The sequence below is a fragment of the Dipteris shenzhenensis genome, chromosome 13 (genome assembly GCF_047967505.1).
Source record: "Dipteris shenzhenensis isolate YYH24624 ecotype China chromosome 13, Dip_SZ_1.0, whole genome shotgun sequence".
NCBI lineage: Eukaryota > Viridiplantae > Streptophyta > Polypodiopsida > Gleicheniales > Dipteridaceae > Dipteris > Dipteris shenzhenensis.
In genome coordinates this window covers 24,902,314-24,923,943 of record NC_141608.1, presented here as the reverse complement: position 1 = coordinate 24,923,943, position 21,630 = coordinate 24,902,314, and the positions used below count along the sequence as shown (strand labels likewise).

The window sequence follows — 21,630 nt, the reverse complement described above, 5'->3', positions numbered from 1 at the left end:
CCACAGATCCTGGATCCTCAACCCCCACCACCCCAGATTACTCCTAGAAATTAGGTGATAATTGAGGAGCCACCTAGTGTGTGGGAGGAACTAGACCATTCTCTTTCGACAAAAGTAACTCCTCACAATACGAGAGTCCTCCACACCAAGTAAGTCATTCTATTATACAGCACGAATAGTATATCCCAATCTATCATACGGCTCTCGTCTCCCAAAAGCCCAAGGATATGAACACCTTGACTCGTACATGTCAAGGCACCCACTGAGCTAGTGAATATCCTTATAAGACACCAGCCAAATCAACCGATGGCTTGTTATAAATACCAAGGACCTCACTTCTTAAGAGACTACCCTTATAAAGATGACAAACCCCTGTCCGTGGCAACTACAATCAATATGGGTGTGCCGTTGTGCTCCAATTGTAGGGTAGACCATCTTTACAAAGATTGTCCATTGCCTAGATCTCTAAAATGGTTGCAGATTCTAAGACCAGCATCAATTTATTGAGTATCAAAAAGGGACAAGTTTCTTTAGTATCCCTAAATGTAAGAACTAGGAGGCTAGAGCCTTAAGCAAAGACTTCCATAAGTAGGCCAAGATAGACAAACTGGGTACGGCCAAGCTCAAGGACACAAACCGTATAGGTAGGAAGAGGATCGAATAGAGTGATCATGCAGAACGGTTCCGATGATGACATAACCACTATATTCACTCTGTCATCTTTAGGACATACGCCTTTAATTTTGAATCTAGCCAACCAACTACCTAGAGGCAGGGACAATATAAGTGAGGTGTTGAGTTGTAAGAAACACCTAGGCCCCAACGGTTAGGGTGAATATCTAGACCCCATTACTGAGAAATAGTGCCTTGCTGAGGCATAGTAGCTAGTACAAGATTGCCAAGAGAAATTTGGGCAGTGGCTCAAGACCAACAAGGGCACCGATATGATCCTTCTGAACTTAAGACCCCCAATAGAGCCCCTAAGGCCTCTCGCATACTGGAAAAGGTAGAAGAGAAAGGAAGAGGTGGCTCATTACTGGGTCGTTCTCTCCTAAGGCATAAAATGTTCGAGGAGGACCCCACATGATGGTACCAAGCCACAAAAGAGGACAACATGCCCTTGTATGGCTTGAAGAGCCATAGTGCATAGGTTGAGAACTGATTACACAACCTCAACATGTTAGCCGCACTCTTGTCCACAGGTGTTAAAATGCCCATTGCCACATCGCTAAGAAGGAACCCTACCCTTTGGAGGGATCTCTCTGATTGGATGAATGGACAAATGTTCATCCCCAAGGAGGTGCCCTCTATGGTAGTAGAACCCCTTGCTGAGGAACCAAAGCTTCTCAAGATGCAAATCAATAAGCTAAGTCAGTATTTTGAAAGTGTTTATACCAATGTTGTACTCCCAATCACCTACCAAAACAAGGATGCCATGACAATCTTGGATGGAGGGGCAGGGATCAGCATAGTCACTAAATAATGATGGGCCAAGTGGAGACAGCCTAAGATGGAAAGTATAATTCTTGTGGGCAAGTTAACTGACAAAGTGACAACCCAATTGGTAGGAGAACTAAGAGATATTAAATCAAGACTTTTGTGCTCACCTACCACATATGGTTTGTGGTTATGGATTTCCATGACCAACTAGATGGTTACGACATTACACTGGGAAGACCCTTCATGCACATAGCAGGATTGGTCCATGATTAGTCCTCAAACCAAATATATCTACAAAAGGACGAGAAGATCATGAGGGTCAACCTACAAACTTGAAAAGCCCATCCTATGTCCAGTAACTTATTCACACTTGAGTCTGATAGTGGCTAATTTTGTGAATCTATTCTGGGCCTATGACGAAAAGTATATAGGATAGGATCAGGATAAACATCGGTATCCTCCGCTACCAGAATCACAGTTCCCCCCCAATTGGATGCACGTCCTTGCAACTCAAAAAAAGAGAAATATAGATGGCTGCTTATTATTCCAATGTGCCAGGGACTATAGTCCCCTCGAGCATGATGAATATATTAAGGGCACATGAGGAAGGAATGGGGGTGAGGAAGGTTAAGTTTGACCTCCATGAGTTCTCCTCCAACTAGGGAGCGAGGTTAGACAAGCTAAAGGCCCCATTAGGGTCTATGAAGGCAGAAGAAGCACCTCCACAAAAGGCCAAGTCCTCATCAAGAGCTAAGCCTCTGCTCGTGGACAAGGTCCCAAGTCCCAAGAACAAGAATACTTCTCCTAAGGAGAAGCAACTTGATTCGAAGGGCTTGGAGGATGCTGAAGAAGAAGATGCTAATCTACGCCAAGTCCCCAAGCACTTTGAGTCCTACACGGTCCAAGACCGCAAGGTACTTTTAGAGCAAGCTAAGAGAATGGGTGAGGGAAACCAACACATTTACGATGGTCTAGCTAAGGCTAAAGAAGTAGACCTCACATCCAAGGATGGAGAACCTAAACTGGTCTACAACTGATGACCTCATAATCAAACAAGAAGCGGCCCTAATTGCCCTCCTTCGAGAATAAAAAGATTGCTTTGCTGAGAAGTTCAGATATGAAGGTTTTTCCTCCTAAGGTTGTTCAATGCACCATCCCTGTGATGGGTGATATTAGACCGGTTAGGTAGATCCATGAATCCCAAGTACATGATGATCATGAGGGAATAAATACAAAAGCTTATCGATGCAAGATTCATAGACAAGATTGAGCATACAGACTGGGTATCCTCCATAGTAATTGTGCTAAAAAAGAATTGTAAGATTAGAGTATGTGTCGATCTCAAAAAGGTAAATGCTGCCCCTCATAAGGACCACTATCCCCGCTGCCATTCATGGAGCCTCTATTTGAGAGAGTCATAGGAAAAGAAGCATTCAACTTTCTTGGCGTGTTCTTTGGGTACAATCATCTATCCATAGCTCGAGCAGATCAACATAAAATGGCATTTGCCATGGAATGGGGAGTCTATGCTTCTAGAGTGATGCTTTTTAGGTCTCTAATGCTCCCACGACGTTCTAAAGGCTGAGGATCATAGCCTTTACATAATATTTGAGATTTCCTAAAGGTATTCCTTGATAACCTATGCATACATTTGGCATGGGATGACCACCTCAAGTATCTCAAATTAGTCTTTGAGAGATGTCGCCTCCATAGGATTTCCCTCAACCCTCTTAAGTGCTAGTTTTGGGTTAAACATGGGGTGGGGTCTTAGGGCATGTTGTATCCAAAAATGGAATTTCCACAGATTACAACAAAATCAAGCTCATCTCGAGCTACCACCCCCTACAGACATGGAGGATGTACAACAATTCACTAGGCATACAAGTTATTACATAATGTTAATTTGTAGCTATGTCAAGATTGCTTGCCCCTTATATAATCCTTTGATTGTATTCAATTGGATGGAGGCATGCCAAACCTCCTTTGAGACCCTTAAACTCATCCTCACATCTGCTCCTCTTTTGTTGGCACCAAAATAGGATCTAATATTTCATGTACATATTGATGCTTCAAAGTTCACAATAGGGTGTGTGTTGGCACAACCAAAAGAGTAAAACCTAGACTACCCATATATTTTATGAGTTGCCAACTCAATGATGTAGAGATTAACTACACAACCACAGAAAGGGAGGGCCTTGCAATGGTCTATGCCATAAAGAAAATTTGCCACTATTTGTTGGCAACCGAGCTTGTACTTTTCATAGGCCGTCAAGTGCTTCTCTATCTAGTGAACAAGCCTTGTCTGATTGGATGCATCACGTAGTGGATGCTTATACTACTTGAGTTTGACTTCACCATTACAACCCACAAGGGACGGACACACTTTATGGTGAGCCACATGTCCCAAGTTCCTAATGGAGAGTTCGCAAAATTGGCATTAACAATGATCTCCCAGATGCCTCACTATTCCTTGTCAGCCTAATACTAGAAAGGGCTCAAGAGGTTGGCCATTTTTCGTCCAATGGGTTTTCACAGAATAGGGAGAGAATAGGTCCCTTAACAAGGATAGGGCTCAAAAATCGATTAAGGATGTGGCACCTTACCAACTAATATCCGACCAATTATACCAAATGGGTAAAGGGAGAAATGAGGACCCACTCACCCAATTCCTTTAGTACCTTTGTAATTTCCTAAAGCAATGGTCAAATATTTTTCGAATATCCTAGGGCTATTCATTTGCTCTTGTCTTCCCCTACTCTTGTCCAAATTCTAGATGAGAACGTAGATGTCATCTTATCCATAGATGGAAGCCCACCATTCTGGCTAATTACTTTTCCAAAATGTTCATGGCCACCATCACATAGTTTACTTGCAAATAATTGACAACCTTACACCAACAATCATAAGATACAACCCCAGGAAATTGTTGCATGGGAAATATTTTAGCTTTGAATATGTTTGCCTCATTGTAGTTCTCCACAACTTCATAGTGTCCCATGCTCATCTCCACGACTTCACAGTAACCCATACTATGCTTATCATTGCTCCTTGGCCCCTTGCTCCCTCCTTGATATTTGTATGAACAACCATGAATGCTCTCGTTAAATATACCAAGTGATTGGGCCAATTGCAGAGCTATTTTTTATGGAAATTTGGCCCATCAGTCCCAAGGGGCATTTTAAGGATCCTACGATTGAGAACAACCAAGGGAGCCCACACCTTATCTGTTTGGCATGCAAACACAACACAATGTCCATGTGGCTAGGCCAAACTTTGACCTCATGTTAGAGGTTTCTTTTTTGTCTATCGAATCACACATTCATGAACAAGGCTTACCACCATGCACGCACTTGTTATTGTACGACACAAATCAAAGACAAAACTAATGTGTGTCTTTGTGTGTGTGTGTGTGTGTGTGTGTGTGTGTGAGAGAGAGAGAGAGAGAGAGAGAGAGAGAGAGAGAGAGAGAGAGAGAGAGAGAGAGAGAGGGAGGGAGGGACGGAGGGAGCGAGAGAGAGAGAGAGAGAGAGAGAGAGAGAGAGAGAGAGAGATGTGTAAGGGAACTACTCAGGAATTGTGACTTTTGGTGCCTTCACAGAGATGAGGCCCATGATCTATGCAGAGCATTGGTGTTGCGATGGCGAGGACGCTAGAATTGGAAGGTTGCCCCTGTTGCACAGAGGGGAAGCAACGGAGCTATGCGATTAGGTGAGGGAGCATTGGTGTTGCAATGGTGGAAAGCAATGGGGGGAGTGAGCATCGGCGAGACGAATGGCAAGGAGGTAGTACCAACACTGGAACGGGTGACGGGTGGAGGCGAGGAGACGGATGTTCTTGAAGAGAGGGCGAAGCAACGGAGCGGTGTGATCGGGCGAGGGGCCCCGGGAGGGAAGATAAGTACAAGGGTGGAAAGGGAGGGACTAATTGAATGGTGACGTGGGAGTGACACGTGGCAAAGATAAAGGTTAAGGATTTGACAAGGTTTTGTCAACAGAAAAATGCTAAGTGATGTTGTGTATGTGTGTGCAATTAAATGCAAGCAGCAAATGCTATCGTTTGGCAATCTGCATATTCTTTTCCTGTTAACAGATTTGGTTCATCAAAATCTTCGCCGATTCAGTTTTTTCCTTTCCGTCCTTCTCCATTCGCATCAATCGAAGCTCTGTTGCTCAGCCTTTTTCTTCATCCAATCCTTGACGGACGTTTTTGATTTGTAGAAATGGTGGTGAGAAGCACGATTTGATCACTCCGTTCGTTTTTTACCATCTCCTTCCGGTTTCGTCTTGTCTTGATCTCATCAGCGCTTGCCTCACCATTCATCTCCCGCTCTGCGGTCAATTTCGTTCGGAATCGCCTTTCTCGCCTTCAAACCAGCTCACATTCGATTCGAAATCGTCAATTTTTGGTGCTCAGCCTCACTTTCCCACTTGTTGATCTTTACCTGTACAGTAGCTCTTTCCGAGTGCACTATCTCTCGATGATCTTTAAATATCCACCAGTATGAAAGTTGTTTCCTTGTGTTTCTGTTCTCCTACAATCGTATACTGCTTGAGAAATTCCAGTTGCAAGAACCCGAGATACAATGTGTTTATGACTAGAAATCTTCTTGAATTTTCTGCGCAGAGCTCACTGACCTGCTTCTGTCTACAGCAAACAATTGAATTCTCCACCAAAAGAGGAAAACTGAATGCAACCAAGAGAGGTCTTTGTTGGTGACATTGCTTCAATCCAAGGAACCCCAGTCCCAACAGTTTGATCATACAGCTTCATGGGAATCAAAGATTAAGATTTAGGATGTCTCATTTTCGGAAATTCATTGCAAGGAACAAGACTGGAGTATTAACGCTTGCTGAGGTGATGAAGGAGCGTTCAATTGACACCAAACCTCCTATTATGTTTTCTCTCGCCAGACGTTACATGGAATAAAATAATGTTGGAGAATTCACAGAACGCAATTACTCAAAGGGGACTCGTTCGTGCACATCACGTCATTGGCAATGCTGACAATCGCTTCTGTGCCTTCTGTGCATCAGTTACACAGATGTTTACTATCGAATTTCGCGAACGCTTCTGTCTGCTCACCTGCCTCCATTTTCGGATCTTTGAACGGCGTCCAAAATTTCCAAAGACTTTTTACTCGGTCGCCAGGCGATGGAACGATACAATGTGATGCGTCGTTGCAAGGTGCGTTTTATTCGGATGGCAGGTCAATAAACGACGAGCTTGCCATAAGTGAAAAGGAACGTTCACCGAGCGACGAGCCTAATCAAGCAGCGGCACATAATGGTAATCTTTTAGAAGCCGACCATATTCAGTCCAATGTGTTAATTGTCCTTTCACCGGGGATCAATTGTTTTGTATAACGATACTACTGCAATGAACATATCACGCCTCTTCTGCTATTGGCAAACTTCTCCCCCTGCTTCTCAAAACGATGAAGAGACCAAGTCACCCACTTATGAACTGGCGCTTGTGTATTTCAAATTTTTGTTTGAATACAACCGCACAAAATTGAATTCTCAGCCTCAAATCCCTATCATGCCAAGCCTTCTATCTGACAGTCCAGTGAAATCTCCAGTTCCCAGAGCCTATCTACGACATTAAGCTATTGTGCAATACACTCCTCAAGGTGTGCCTTGATTGTATGAGGGATTCCAATGTGCTGCTCACTGCTGCATTGTTTGTACACCACATATCGTATATAAGCACAGCACATGGTGCAGTCCTTTCGGATTGGTGTATGGCCTTCAAACAATTCTGCCATATCAACTAGATTGATGTGTTTCATTTCACTAGACTACCAACTGCCCTGTGAGATATTGGATGAGATCAATGACAAAGTAGGCTCCCTTTTCCATCCAAATATAGAAATGATATATTCAAACAAGCAGGTTACCATATATTTGGGAGCAGTTTGGTAGTGCTTTAGCGTTGATGCCATAATGTGTGGCCAGAAGAACGCACTGGTTGCCCCTTTTGGTTGAAGGATTCACCAGTCCAACAAAGTGCAGCCCCCATCGAAACAAAGGAGGGACGACATTGAAACTTTGTAGGGGCGAGAATCCTCTTCTTCATGGATTTTGTACACTCCGTTGACATGCATCACCAGTATGAATATAGAAATGACAATCCTTAAAAGCTTTTGAGCACCCAAAACCAGCCCTTATGATCTTCAATGAGGGATAGGCCTCCACATCCTCCTCCTCAAATTGATGAGCTAACTCCTCCTCCTTTTGGCTTGGTCCAGAATTTCGCTCCACGTGATGACTTGATGCTCTTTCTTTGTATTTTTCTTGGGCGGCACTTCGTGCACCAGGTTCTCCACCCTGTACCTTGGGATTTCTCTAGATCCACACCTATTCCTCTTTGAAGATCATCTTTGTTATCAGACTCAAGTGGCTTCCTATGAGTTAGTTCCACCATGTTGATGGCCATAGACAATTCTTAACTATGCCAGCTTGTTCCAATTCATTCATCTCTCTTTATGCAATGGCCATGGGTAATGGACTGGTTTCTGATTGGCTTGAGGCTTGGATGGAGTTGTTCTTGGTGGGCTCAAAGTCGTCTACTGCTAGACTGGGCAGCCAACGTTTTTGCATATCTTCATTGTCCTATTTTTCTTAGGAACCATCTTTTTTTGTGAAATCCATTTGTCATTATATTATAAAAAGCTGTCCCAAAGAAGGGACATCCAGCTACAACCTTAGAAGATATCATTATATGACAAGAAGGCTAGACAATCAAGATCCTGCGCATGTAGACAATCATAAAATGATTGCCGTAGAGGCCCTGAAGTACTGATACTGAGCCAAGGGTTGATCACCTCCCCACCTGTCAGCGCCCCCATATGAGGAGTGCATCGGGGGGGTGGACCATAGAATAGGAGTAGGCATGGGGCTGCCGCAAGGGCAGCACATGGGCTGCCATGTGAGCAGCAGAGAGAGAAGGCATGTACCTGGCAATTGGAGGCCACCATGGAGGCAGATCTGGCATGGCAATGCCCAGAGGCTAACCACAATGGAAGAGGACTTGATTGCGCAGGGATTGCAGCAAGAAAGGGGCGCATACGTGGCAGATGACATCACCAACAGTACGGAACAGACACAGTGACATCAGCAGTTGTACGGAGGTGTATTGCAGGCTGTACGGACCTAGAACATGGGCTGGAAGAAGCCTGAAAAAGGTGGAACAGATGGGCAGGTTTTGGGCAGCAAAAGAGGACCCTTGGAGGTGGGGATATAGGGCTACATAGCCTGGGCCAGTGGCTGAGGCAGGGTTCAAAAGGGCCCTGAAAAGGGCTGCCTACAGCATATATAGCCACTGACCAGGGTCAGTCCAAACAGACCTTGAAGTCGGCCTGTTTGGTTGGTTATTTTGGCAGGGCTGGGAGCCCTATATAAGGGGCCTGTAGGAGCATCAATTGGAGCAGCCCTCACATAGCAGATAGGAGCAGCAGAAGGAGGCGCTTACATCGCTGACACATGGCAGGAACAATATGTCGACGAGCCAAAATCTGTCCAAATGGAAGAACCCCAAGCAAAACTCACCCTAAGAAAAACTTACACCATCACAATTGTACGTCTTCTTTGACCACAATTTCCACATCCACTAGAGAGTCTAGGGTGAGGACACAATATTTGAGTTCCATCACAATATTTTTAGAAGCATCACAATTATATATTTCCTTTTACCACAATTTCGACATCCACTAGAAAGTCTAAGGTGAGGACTCAATATTTGAGTTCCATCTCCTCTTGGAACTATTGCCATGCCGCTTCCCATCATTTGCAGTATCATCCTCTATTGGAAGCTTTCAACCTTGACTTGGCTTGCTTGAATTGCTAGGACAGCTGGTTGCTTTGTACCTCTATCATATTTGCTGCCAATGTACAAAGGGTGCCCATCCAATCAAGCATTACTGCCTCCTCCATGTTAGAGTGGAACAATTATTGAAGTTAGCATGTGTGTCGTTGTAATAAGCATAAATTTCATCTTGAAATGAGGAGTTTGCTGTGTATGCTTGCTCTTCTCCTTCAAGTGTCCACATTTCTTCGTCCAATCCTGTTGTAGCTTTGAATTTATTCATTATGCCTTACCGCCTATACTTCGATCTGGTACTCAAGGACCAAAAGCTATATTGTCCTCACCATTTTGGCTCCTTAGCCTCCCCAAAGTATGCCTTAAGCTTCTTCATACCATTGGAGAATTTTTGTGTAGGTTCTAGAGATCCCTCAACTCTCATTAACCCCCTCATCAACAGCCTCAAGGGTCACTTTGCAGGGAGATGTAGAGTTTGAGTCTTGACCTGGACCTTGGACACTATGGGAGGCCTAGATGATCTTGATGGCCACGTCTTTCTCTAGACTCCTGATGGGCATCTGTACAAACAGAGGATTGAGGTTATTGGTTTTAGTATCCAATGGCACAATTGTAGGTAGTTCGAGCACTTGGCACGGGATTGCCCCATGCCTTGCACATCCTAGGAAACAAGGTTCCCTTAGTGCATGAACTTGTGTAGAAAGCTCTCCTTGAGTCTCACCACCAAGAATGAATCTTTACCTCCTCTAGTATCTTATGACAAGCTATCCTTTTGGGTAGCTACACATACTTATAGGAAGTAAAACTTCTAAAAAGATATATAGCCATTCTTTAGGTCTCTTTTGAGTTAAACATTAGTATGAATAAAATGTCTCCATTGCGAAAGCATTGAATATTGGAAAGGGCAAGTCAACAACTTGAGCACAAAACCCTTCATCAAGCTCTCCAAGAGCAACTGAAAGGGGGTGTGACCATGCAAACGCATTAAGCTTGGCCTGCATTTGTGTTTGAGGAGAACTAGATGCAACCAAAGACTCTCAAGACAACGTCCGCAGCCCCTCATGGCCCTCCACCTCCTCCTCCTCCTCTTGATCCCCCCCCGGCTCAGGTTTGGAGGGAAGCGCCTATGGTCCCTAGTGACATTGTTGACCTCTCTCCTCCCACTCCTTTCCTTCACATAGTGGTTGCAGAGAGGAGGAGCAAGGACGTCAAGGAACAGTACAATATTAGTACCTCACCATAGGTTGCATTGCAGAGCAGCAAGGAAGCCTAATAGAGCGATACCTGATAAGACCATTGAAGCTTCATAGGAGCACGCAAGTTGATAGAGTTTTGGGGTCCCGCTAGGAGGTAGAAGACAGTTCTGAGGTTCTAGGTTCCACATCTAGGCAACACCCTATCTGCTAAACGATGGCATACTGAGCACCTCTTTTATATAAGGTTTTTGGAGAAATACATCTTTATTGTTCTACTTCACTGTACATGGTTTATTATTTCATTATCTAGGTCTATTTCTATCTCTATCTACATCTGTGTGCACGTAGGAAAGGAGTGAGATTTGAATTAAGCACTATGTGTTTCCTGGGCTACATTTCTATACACAATCTTCCATTGTGGGCCGGTGGCTACACAAGCAACCTCCATCTCTATTTTCTAACATTGTGTTGAAGCCTTGAGGAAGAACACAAGTGCAAGGAGCTTGAAGGTGAGAACCTTTGGAGCTCAAATCCATGTGCGAGAAGAAAGGTGACCAAGAGTCAGACACAGGTGTGCCTTACTGAGGGATTTCTTGTTGTGGTGTTAAGTTGCATTTTTCTTGAATTTATTCCAAGAACTTCAGTTCAATGGCAACACAGCGCCGATTCCAAAATTTGGAGAAGCAAGCAAGTTGGATAGGATAATCACTCTATCTAGAAAGTAAAGATGCAGAGCCACCGAGTGACAAGGAAGTAATGGAAGATGATGAGAGGGGAAGAAGCCAGAAAACCTCAAGGATGCGATAGGAAACATAATAAAGCAGGCCCCTCATGACGAGGTAGAAGAGTCGGAAGAGAATGATGCCAAAGCTTGCCAATGAGATCGGAACGACAAAGACGGAGTGATTCCTTACATTTAGTTGGTGGATACTTGGAAGGGAGCATGGGACATCTTGAAGGACGGAGGGTGACACCATGCAGGACTGTCTTTTAAAAATGAAGGTATTATGAACCTCCAAAACCAATTGTTCACGGCGAGGATGGAGGAGGGTGACACCGTGCGGGACTACCTCATGAAAACGAAGGTATTGAGGGATCAACTCAGTGCAATTGGTCATAAGGTGGACCGTTAAGTTTTTCTTCTTCTTTTTTCTTTTTCTCATTTACTCATATCCCTTTTTTTTTTTAAATTCCCTTTGTTCTTTTGCTTGTCCAATAAAAGAATTTACTTTGTAAGATTGGATATATTCTAGTCTTATGAAGGTATATATGAGTGGACCTGCTTCAGTTGTCGATGCTCATGCTCAACATGTTGCCAAGGAGCTTCAGGACCTTTGTAACTAGCATTACAAATTCGGAAAGGTCAACCTCGTTCATCTTTGAGGAGCTGGGGGCCATGTTGGTATAGGAGGAAGCTAGGGTAAAGATCTATGATGGGGATAGTGGCAATGACAAACCGTCATTGCGCTAGGCAAGAATAAAGGCACTGGAACGGGCAAACCTGGCAACAACAAGCTCAACAAGAAGAAAGACGACATATCTGAAAATCAAGAGGATTCTTCTAATGGAGGAAGAAACAAAAAGGAAAAATACTTCTACTGCCACTAGCCAGGACATTATGCAAGCGACTGCAAAAAGAAGAAGGCTGATCAGAAGAAAAAAAAGGAGTCCAAGCAAGAATCAAAGGAGTCAAAACCAGCAACAAAGGTGGTAATGGAAACATAAGAGCAACTCCGAGTCTTGCCAAGATTAGGTATGCTGATTTAGGTAGAACACTTCTTATGTCTGATGTTGAGAGGTTGTCTAATAACCTAGAGGTAAAAGAGGCCTTTGTAAGGTGGAGGACAACAATGGTTGCTCAGATTGTTGTTTTAAGAACAAGGCAGATACCACATGCATAAGGGAGCTGTCTTTGGAGAGACTTCCAGGATCAGAGTTAGAGGATTGCAAGGACACTAAAAATGGCAGTACTGGGGTACACATGGACACTATGGGTGCCTCGGGGAGGTACCTAGTTTGTTTCAAAGCCAACAATCAAATGGATTATTGCATGCATATTCTTTGTGCATAGATTCAGACTTTAGTAGGTCAAGGAACAATACAACATCAGTACCAAGGCTGCGTTGAGAGAAGCCCACCTAAGCTCCATAGGAGCACACCATGAGCAGGTAGAAGAAGTTCTGAGGTGCCAAGGGTGTACATCTAGGAAGTACCCTATTTGCTATTGGTGGCACGTTGAGCACACCTTTTGTCTAAGGTTTTGTCCATCTTTGGAGCACTACATGTTTATTGTTTCTACTCTACTGTGGATTATTTGACTCTTTTAGGTGACTATTATGAGGTTAATAATTGCATTGCCTATTTTGCTTTACTGCTAAGGTTTGGGCATGTTCTTGGATTCTGCTAGAATATACGTTGTACAATAGAGAACCTTTTTGCGTTTGGTATTTTTCATTTTGTAATAGAACGTGGTTGGTTTTCTTCCAGGATCATTCCCAAAGCAAAGAGAGCACTCTGATGAGGTGAAAAGAGAAAAGCATGAACCCTTTAGTGCACCATTTTCAAAACAGAAGTCGGAACTATGGGCATCAAAGGATTGGAAGTTCAACCTTGATATGAGAAAGAAGATCTTTTGCAACCGATCATTAAACATGAAAAGCATTGTAGCTGTTGGATTTGATATGGATTACACCCTTGCACAATATCGGGCTGATACATTTGAGACATTGGCTTACCATGGTACCATTAAGAAGCTTGTATTTGACCTTGGATACCCTCGTGAGGTCTCTTTCAGCATTCACTAAAAAGAGTGCTTGTTTAGGACTTTTTTGAGACTTTTAGTTATAGTGAATCCTTTGTTCTCGTTGATGACAAAACCATGTTCACAGAAAAAGGATGATGTAAGTTGGAAATGTTATGTAGTTCGAAGTTTGTTTGGTAAAAGATGTGGTGTGCAGTGTCCCTACATGTTTGAGGTACTGAAGTAGGTCTGGATAGCTGTATTGTCTTTCTGTTAGAGAAGGAATGTTCTTGTAGCTTGTTGTTGTTTTTGCTCTAGCCTTCAACAAATCCTGCTATATACATGATCAAATATCTGTTTTATTTTATATATATATATATATTTGGGGGAGGTGTGTGTGTTTGGGAGGCAATTCTTAGAGTATAGTTGGGGGGTCTATTTTTCTCTTGAATGATTTGTTATTTCTCCATATTTTATAGGTTTTTACCTTTGTTTTGGTCTAACCTCCGTTCTCATTTCTTATCTTTTTTTTGTTGAGCTCACTAAGTGGATGCAGTTAATTTTCTTGAGCTTCTTGCTTTGCTATGTTTGATTTTTTCTTTGCGCCTTCGTTTCTTCTTGTGTCTTATAATGGGTCCTTATAGGATCGAGGGCTTCTTGTAAAGCCTCATGAAAAGGTATAAGCGTTAAGGGGCAAAGTTATTGATTCAAGCAAGAAGTTAGCGGCACCGCTAATACTGTTGAAGGAGGTTCTTAAGCGGCTGGTGCTCAACCACTCCCATCCAAAGGGTGTGCAGTCAGCACCATCAATTCGAACCTTGTTGTGGCTAGTGGTCTTAAACATTTCTTTTTACAATGATGTAATCACACACCACAAGACTTCAATTAAGCTGTAAACACACACAAAGCATCATGGGATTCCGAGGGAGATCTCCATACAGCCTATTTGTTTCCCCATGACCTACACATAGGTCTGGAAATGTCCCCTAGACCTAGACACTCCCCGCACTTTGCATCATGCCAAGTGCCCCCCACATGCGCACTTGCCCTTTGTCCATTTAGGTCCTCTATGAGACCCACACAATTGAGGTTTGTATACATTTTTCCTTAGTCATTTGACAATATAATCACTATGAATATTAGCATGCATAGATGAAACTCTACGTTGATAGGACAAAATCTGTATCAAGTTTTTTTAGCACTGTATATAGCTGTGGGTAGGCACATAGTTGTACACATCTAGGGTAGGGATTTTTCTTTCACAAGCATGATGTACTGATGTATATATTTTTTGAGATAATAAAGTATGTTTTGCAGGGACTTCATGGGAAATGATGAAATGCAATGTGGTTGTACCAGACTTCCAGAGCAAGGGTATCCAGTGTGTGGTCAAATGGAATGTTTTTAGGGTCATGTAAAGTCAAGTCATGAAGGGTTTTTTTATATTTTCCTGAGTCAATGTGCACTTGCATGTTACGGGAATTTGATATGTTTTGGTGCCCATGTCAAGGGGCTTTTCATGTGTGTGTGCAGGGATGCATGCAAGCTTTAATGTGCATGCTAATGTGTGTGGGAATTGAGTGACTAAAGGTCCAAAATGTGCATTTAATGTGCCTTGGGGGGATATTTGCATTTTTTTAATGGGAGAGTGGTAAAATGTCACTGATGAGGTGGCAAATTAGGCTGAGGTGGCTGGACTGATTAGGAAGGCATCCTACTCATGCAAAGGTGGCTACGTGATGGATGAAGGGAGACTTCTAGTCGACGAGCTGGACGTAGATGAAGGTGATAGCTTGCAGGAGAATTCGAGGAGGAGATCGTGGGCACCTGGAGGATGATCGCGCAAAAAGGACCAGCTTCGGGAGTTCTAGTGGAGGAGGAGCACGGGTGGTGGAACGACCAGAGAGGTTGGAGAGGCTTGCAGTTGATGGGAGGTCATGTGAGCGGGAAGCTGAAACCTGTGCATGAAGGCCATCGTGTGTGACGAAGAGAGCTTTGTGAGACAAGGAAGCTGCGGTGGTGATTGTGTACGTGACGGGTGTGGGATTTCGATTGCAGGAACTTTGAGTATATGGGCTCAGGAGCACCCAAGCATGGAGAAACACTACACCGGGGGGTGTATGCTAGTCGTGTGAAAGATGCCTAAGGGTAGCCTTGCATCGGGTGACGTGCATGGGTTGAGGGCTGGAAAGAACCGTACGGGCTTTGTACGGGCTGATGCTGGGGATCGTGTACGGGAGGAACAATTGAATGCCAGCTAATGCTGCTGATACAGCGACGTACAGACGGACATTAAATTTCCGTACGGGCTCGTACGGAATCTCAAGTGTGGGCTTGTACGGGCTGCAGTACGAAGTTGTACGGGCCTTAATTGCTGATTGGTACGGGCTGGTAGTACGGTCGTCATTAAATGTTGGCTGTATGGGCACGTACGGGTCATTAAAGATGTCTTCTACGAGCTGTACAGAGGATTGTCGTCATTAAATGCAGGCTGTACGGACTACTGTGCATGGTTGTACGGAGTGTAAGTACCTACTATCGTACGTATGATTGTATGGCTGCTTGTACGGTAAACGTACCTGCAGGTTTACAGATGATTGTACCTGCTAGTTCTTTTTTTGAACAGCTTGTGGGCACGAGGGTCATAGGCTGGCCGTTGCCTCAAGTTGTGTACTCATGGTTGGGCAGTGTTAAATGCTAATTACCTGGGAGTGAGCAAAGCAATGATTACAGAAGAATGCACACAGAGGTTATGCTTAGGGGTCTTGCTGGCCATTGAGCAGTGGGCTGTGGGTTCATAGTATTCTGAGGCTGACTGTTTTCTGAGTTTCTTTTTTGGGGGGAAGTTCAGTTCTAAGTTCAGTCTGTTTTGGGCTGTGTAGTCTTTCCCCTTTTTCAAAGAGTCTGTATGTGTTTTAGTCAGATTGTGTGGGAGATAGACTTGTTATTTGTGTGCTCTAGATATCTGCTCTGGAACCTGGTTCATAAGCTCATCATCTACGAGCCCACATTGCAGCTGATCCCTGTGAAGTCTCACCTATCTGACGTGGTGAAGTACATAATTCCTGGTTGTCTTTCCATATTTTTCCTTATCAACATATATCTAGGCCCCCATATATACACTTGCACCTTGTCCATTTATTGACGCTTGTCCATATTTATTTCTAGGAATTTGACAGCATGAGAATCACTATGGACACTAACATGCACAGGTGAAACTCTAGGGATATCTAGTCCTCGTGTGTCCCACACCAAGAACCTTGGCAATCTAGGCAAAGACATTCTTTGTAATCAATTTTTATAAAGGTTATCACAACCTAAATAGATTAATAACTATTCATCTGGGCAGGTTTCTTTCAACTTTCTGACAAAAGAAATTGTGTTCAGCCAAGGGCTTGTTTTGTAACCTTTTGTGCTCTCTGACAAAAAATCATTCCTAACTAGACATCATGGATAGCATAAATACAGTAGAGTATGGCCTGCTCGAAACAACATGTCATTTGGTAACCTTGGAAAATTTATGTGACTAAACAGACCAAGCCAAGAAAAACTGAGATTGTGTTTATATACAATCAATGTCTGTCCATAACAATCTCTAATCACAACATACTGGCACAACACAAAGTTGGGTCTCCTACTATGAGAGTGCATAAGGCCTATAGTGCGTACCATGGTCCTCAAACGGACCCAAACCATGGCTGCTCCTTGAAAGTACTCATCCAAGATGATGAGAAAATTGGATGTTGGGATAGATCAACTTCCCACCTATAAGCCCCTAAAGGAAGGGGGAATGGGGTGTAACCAGTAGTAGTACGTATAGGTAAAGCAAAGAAATGGAATTTATATGTAAAAGAGTTTCTTACACTTCTAGATGTAGCACAATTGGTGAAGATTTGAAAAGCATACCCCGAGGGAGTTGACAATTGTAGAAGCTATTCAGCAGTCGAGCGATGTCACATTCCAACTAGAACATAGCCCCGTCAAAGTTTAATGTGCATAAATGAAATGTATATAACGTGTGAACCAAGGCATGGTTTGGTGTCTTGTATTTCATAATGAGTAGTGGCCAAAGACTACAATAGTAAGGAGCCTGTTTCATTCTAAGTGTTGCGAAGATGCCTAACTTTTTTAATTTACCTGAGATGGTTTGGTAGTGAATTATGCCTCAATACTGATCGGGGTGACTTCAATTGTGATATACTTACACTCACTTGTACTAAATTTGTGCTGCTGTCATGTGGTGTAGTTGCTGCAATGGACGTTTGATTGGAGGTACATGGTGAGAGGGCTAGTCCTCGATAAAAGAAGAGGAAACATTTTGAAGGTATGCTTTTTTATGCGAAGATGATAAATATTATATTATGGATCAAAGAATTGTTTTAAGGAACTCTCATGTATTTCCTTCTCTATGCATATGCAAAGTGAATTTTGTATGTCCTTCTCTATGCACATGGAAACGTATTTTATATTGCATTATTATTTTTGAACTGACTAGTTGCCTTCACTTTGTCTTTAGTATTTTGAAACCTGTTCTTGTATGTGTGTATGTATGCATGCGCGTGTTTTGCTATACTACAACTATCAAATTACGACGCATTCAATGCGAGAAACTAGTAGTGATTAGAAAAATGTTACTTGTTATAGTACAGTCTATGTTCCATCCTGTCTAACCTTCGAAATAGAGGGAGACAGAAGTGATTTGAATATCAGTCCCTCATTCTCAAGGTTATGGTGGTCTTATATATTGACTAGACCTTTCTCAACAGACTAAAAATTCTATTGAGATGTTGGCAAGAGTGTCAAAGTTAAAAAAGAAGTAGAAAAATGCAGGGTGTTTGTAAAGTATGCTTTGATTCTGTATGTATAAAAAGAAGTGCTTTCAAAGGCAGCACCCATCACGCCAGTATGCAACCCAAGTTCACTTCATGGGGATTTATTGGTTGTTTGTAATAGCTACGTCCGATTTGACTCCTTTATGATTTCAAGTGTAGAAATTATACCCCCTTTTCCTTAAGAAGATCAATAAGACATGGTTGTCCCCTTTGCCCTATGCTTTTTGCAATAGCTGCGATGCTTTGGGTGGCTCATTAACGCAAAGTAGATGCTAATTTCATTAAGGGCATTCGGCTAGAGGATGAGAGACAGATTGTGAGTGAGCAATTTGCAAACAACATAAATTTGACACCCCAAAACAATCCTATATCAGCGGGGAATACAATGCAATGCCTTGAAGTATTCTGTTCAGCCTTGGGGTCTAGAATACATCACAACAAAATGGGGATTTTGGGGACAAAACAACTCCCTCCGGGGTTATTGGTAAATAAGGGATGCAATATTGTCAAAGAAGGGGAAAGGGAAATCTTCAGATTGCTTGGGACCCCTATGGGTTTCGACTACAACATGAAGGCAAGGTGGGAGTGGGTTTTGCAAAATATAAAATAAATTTCAAGGCCTTCAACCCTTACTTGCTAGAAGGAAATTTGTTCTCAATCACTTTATTTATCGATCAGCCATTAATTTCATATCTTGCTGGTATCTTGCTAGAAGGAAATTTGTTCTCAATCACTTTATTTATCCATCAGCCATTTATTTCATATCTTGCTGGTATCCTTCAAAAATCGTAGTGGGGTAGATTAACTCACTGTTCAAAACCTTTTGGTGGGGAGGAGAGCTAGGGAAAAGGAAGGTTTCAAAGGTCAGATGACTGCATCTGCACTATGCCAAAGAAAAAGGGAGGAGTAGGGATAGTTAATGTGGAGATCCTCAGCTAGGTTCATGGGGCAATGGATGATTAAAGCGTTAAGAAAGAGCTCAGTTTGGGCACCTTAGATCAAATGGAACTTGGAAAAGTGAAAACCTTTGAGATGCAAGTATTGGAAGAATTACCTGGAATTGTCTACCATGGTTGGTGAGGAATCATGTGTTTCAAAGGGATCTGAGTTGTGTAGAGCATTGTGGAAAGCCTGGGAACCTCTTAGACCCCATCTGCAGCTGTAGGGCTTTACCAGGAAAACGGGGACCTTTTCCAATAAGGACGTATGGTTCTCTGTTATTTGGACGGATGCACCCCTTAGGATTGCTCTATCAAAGACACTATGTTTCGACAAAAGGGGGATAAGATTATGGCAGGATCTGTGGGATAGAAATAAACAGACTCGGAAAACTAATCTAGAGCTTCGAGGTCAATACAAGCTAAATCGTTTTGACCTTTAGCTACTGTAGGAGAGGATGGGATTGTGGGTGCACTTACTTGGATGGGGGCCAATAAATATTCTTATATGAAAGAGTTCAGATAGTCATCACAAAGAAACCTCTCGCCCATTTCAGTTTTTGAGTCAAGCTCCTAAGACCTAGTTCAATATTTAAATTAAAAATGGCATAGGCAAGACTCCGCTAAAATTTGGAGTTTACGTTTTGAAAGAGTTTGAGACAACCCTAAGAGGGCAAATAACATGCTCATAGAGAGCTAGAAAAAAATCCATGGTTGAGGGTAGTGCTTCTCTCCTGCTTCACGCACTGCCCCTCCACCCCCGTCTTGCTTTTTCGCCTGCCTTCTCTTCCTCCACTCCTTCTCTCCTCGGCCGTGTATGCTCACTTTCTTCTGTTTCCCTTTTGTGGTAGCCTCATCCTCCTTCTTTCTGTTCGCTATAACAGCCTTCTCTATGACGTTCTTCTCCTGGAGGTCGTGGTCTTTTTGTGTCTCTGTGGGAGCCCGTTTGGCCCTCCCGTGATCAGTGTTTGGCAAAGGCGCCTCTTTTCCTTTCATTCTTCTGCCCGGGAACAGACCGGATTGAATTAGGGGAGTAGAATCTGCTCTCTAAGGATCTGCTGGCCCGTTGTTTGTTCCTGGAGCCCTTGTAGTAGCAGGTGCCCTTGGTCTTGAGCTCCTTGCTGGTCATCCGGACCAGCTCTAACGCTTCCTTTCAGTTGGCTAGCCTTTGGAGCTTCAGGTGCAGGACAGGTGTGTCTTGGCTCTACTTCAATGGTTTTTTGGAGCAGCCCTTTGTCAGGCTTCAGTTTGGTGGTCACAGGAGGTTTGCAGTCCAGGGAGTAGCCCTTTTGATGCTTTGCGTGTGTGCTCCAGCTTTGTGGGCATTGGCTGCAGTCTACTTGGGCTCTTCCTTGAGACTGCTGCTTTGTTTCGAAGAGCAGCCCTTTCAGGTCTTTTCCATCTTGGTTGCAGAGTTTGTTGGAGGCGAGCCTCTGGGAGCTCCTTCCTTTTTGCTGGCCTCTCTAGTCAGCTTTGGTGAGGACCTTGGTCCTCTCTTCCCTCGCCTTTTCCCTTTCCTGTTCCCTTTTTCTTTTGGGACAGTGCAATGTTTGTTTTGTTCTTTTTGAGGATCGAATCTTGAAGGTGACCCTTGGTCTGGCAAGAGGAGCTCTCATGGAAGCATCCTTGACTCCCCGACGTTAAGGTTCTCCTTTCCCGAGAAGACAACCAATACGTGAAGGAAATAGTCGATTCACTCCAAGATAGAGCAGTGGTGGGCAGGATAGTTGGTGGACTCACACCCACGAGGAGTCAAGTGCACAATTGGATTGAGGCCAACCTAGTACTAGAGGGTGACCACATCCAGGCTGTTACCATCTATAGGAGAGGGATCTTCCTCCATTTGACCTTCTCCAACACCACTTGGACCCTTGTGGAGCAGAGTCCCCTTTGCTCTTTGGGGGTTCACAGTTGATGACATGGATTTGAATCGCCATGTGCCTTGCTTCCTAGTGATGCTCCGCTTCCCATCCTCCATTCCATTGGGAGAGATTTTAGCATGGTGATGGAGTCGCCACCTCAAAGTGCAGTGTTAGTGGTGGTAAACAACAGAGTGCCTCTACTAAGGGTAATAGTTGAGTGTCCAAAGTCCCTTCTAAAGGGATATTTTTCTTGATACTTTGATAGTAGGGAGGCAAGCAGTGCATCGAGATCTTGGGGCTTCTAGGCCAGTGCTTACGGTGCAAATAGATACATGATTGTCGCAGGGAGGCTCCTATGCAGCATCACCAAGAGCAGGCTGCTCGCCCAGAGAGACTGCTTGCGGGTTCGGACCGCGGAGGGAGTTCCAGACAGCACCAGGGTGGAGCGCAAGAAGTAGGCTTTGAAGAACTGTAGGTAGTGTGCTAGACTCCGAGAGTGTACGAGGGTAGAGTGTGAGGCAGCTCCCTCGTCCTAAGGGAAGCAGTCAGAGGATGCCTTAGCAGACCACCCCATATCTCGAAGGATGATACTTTCTTCGATGTTCAGGTAGACCCCCTCGTGGCAAAGGCCTAGACTCTAGGGACTCAGCTGCCCCCTCCTGCCCTCCCCCCGTGCTCTCTCCTCTTTCGGATCTCCCCCCTCCCCCCCCCAACCCGCTTCTTCTTTCCCCCCTCCCGCCGTCCGTCCTCCAGCTGCAGCCACTCTCACTACCCGCCCCACATGTGCCTTCTCTCCACCTCCCT

At 43.8% G+C, this 21,630-nt stretch overlaps 1 protein-coding gene across 1 annotated transcript in view; it reads left to right on the top strand.

Annotated features, from left to right (window-relative positions):
- Nucleotides 1-5,437: 5,437 nt before the first annotated feature.
- The window catches only part of LOC147895207 (uncharacterized), a 115,630-nt gene continuing 99,437 nt past the window's right edge, over nucleotides 5,438-21,630 (top strand). The window contains exons 1-5 of the mRNA XM_087383564.1: nucleotides 5,438-5,845; nucleotides 6,091-6,294; nucleotides 6,474-6,726; nucleotides 12,942-13,237; nucleotides 17,441-17,518. Coding sequence (XP_087239690.1) covers nucleotides 6,235-6,294; nucleotides 6,474-6,726; nucleotides 12,942-13,237; nucleotides 17,441-17,518 — 687 coding nt within the window. The 5' untranslated portion in view covers nucleotides 5,438-5,845; nucleotides 6,091-6,234. The remainder of the gene's footprint in view (nucleotides 5,846-6,090; nucleotides 6,295-6,473; nucleotides 6,727-12,941; nucleotides 13,238-17,440; nucleotides 17,519-21,630) is intronic.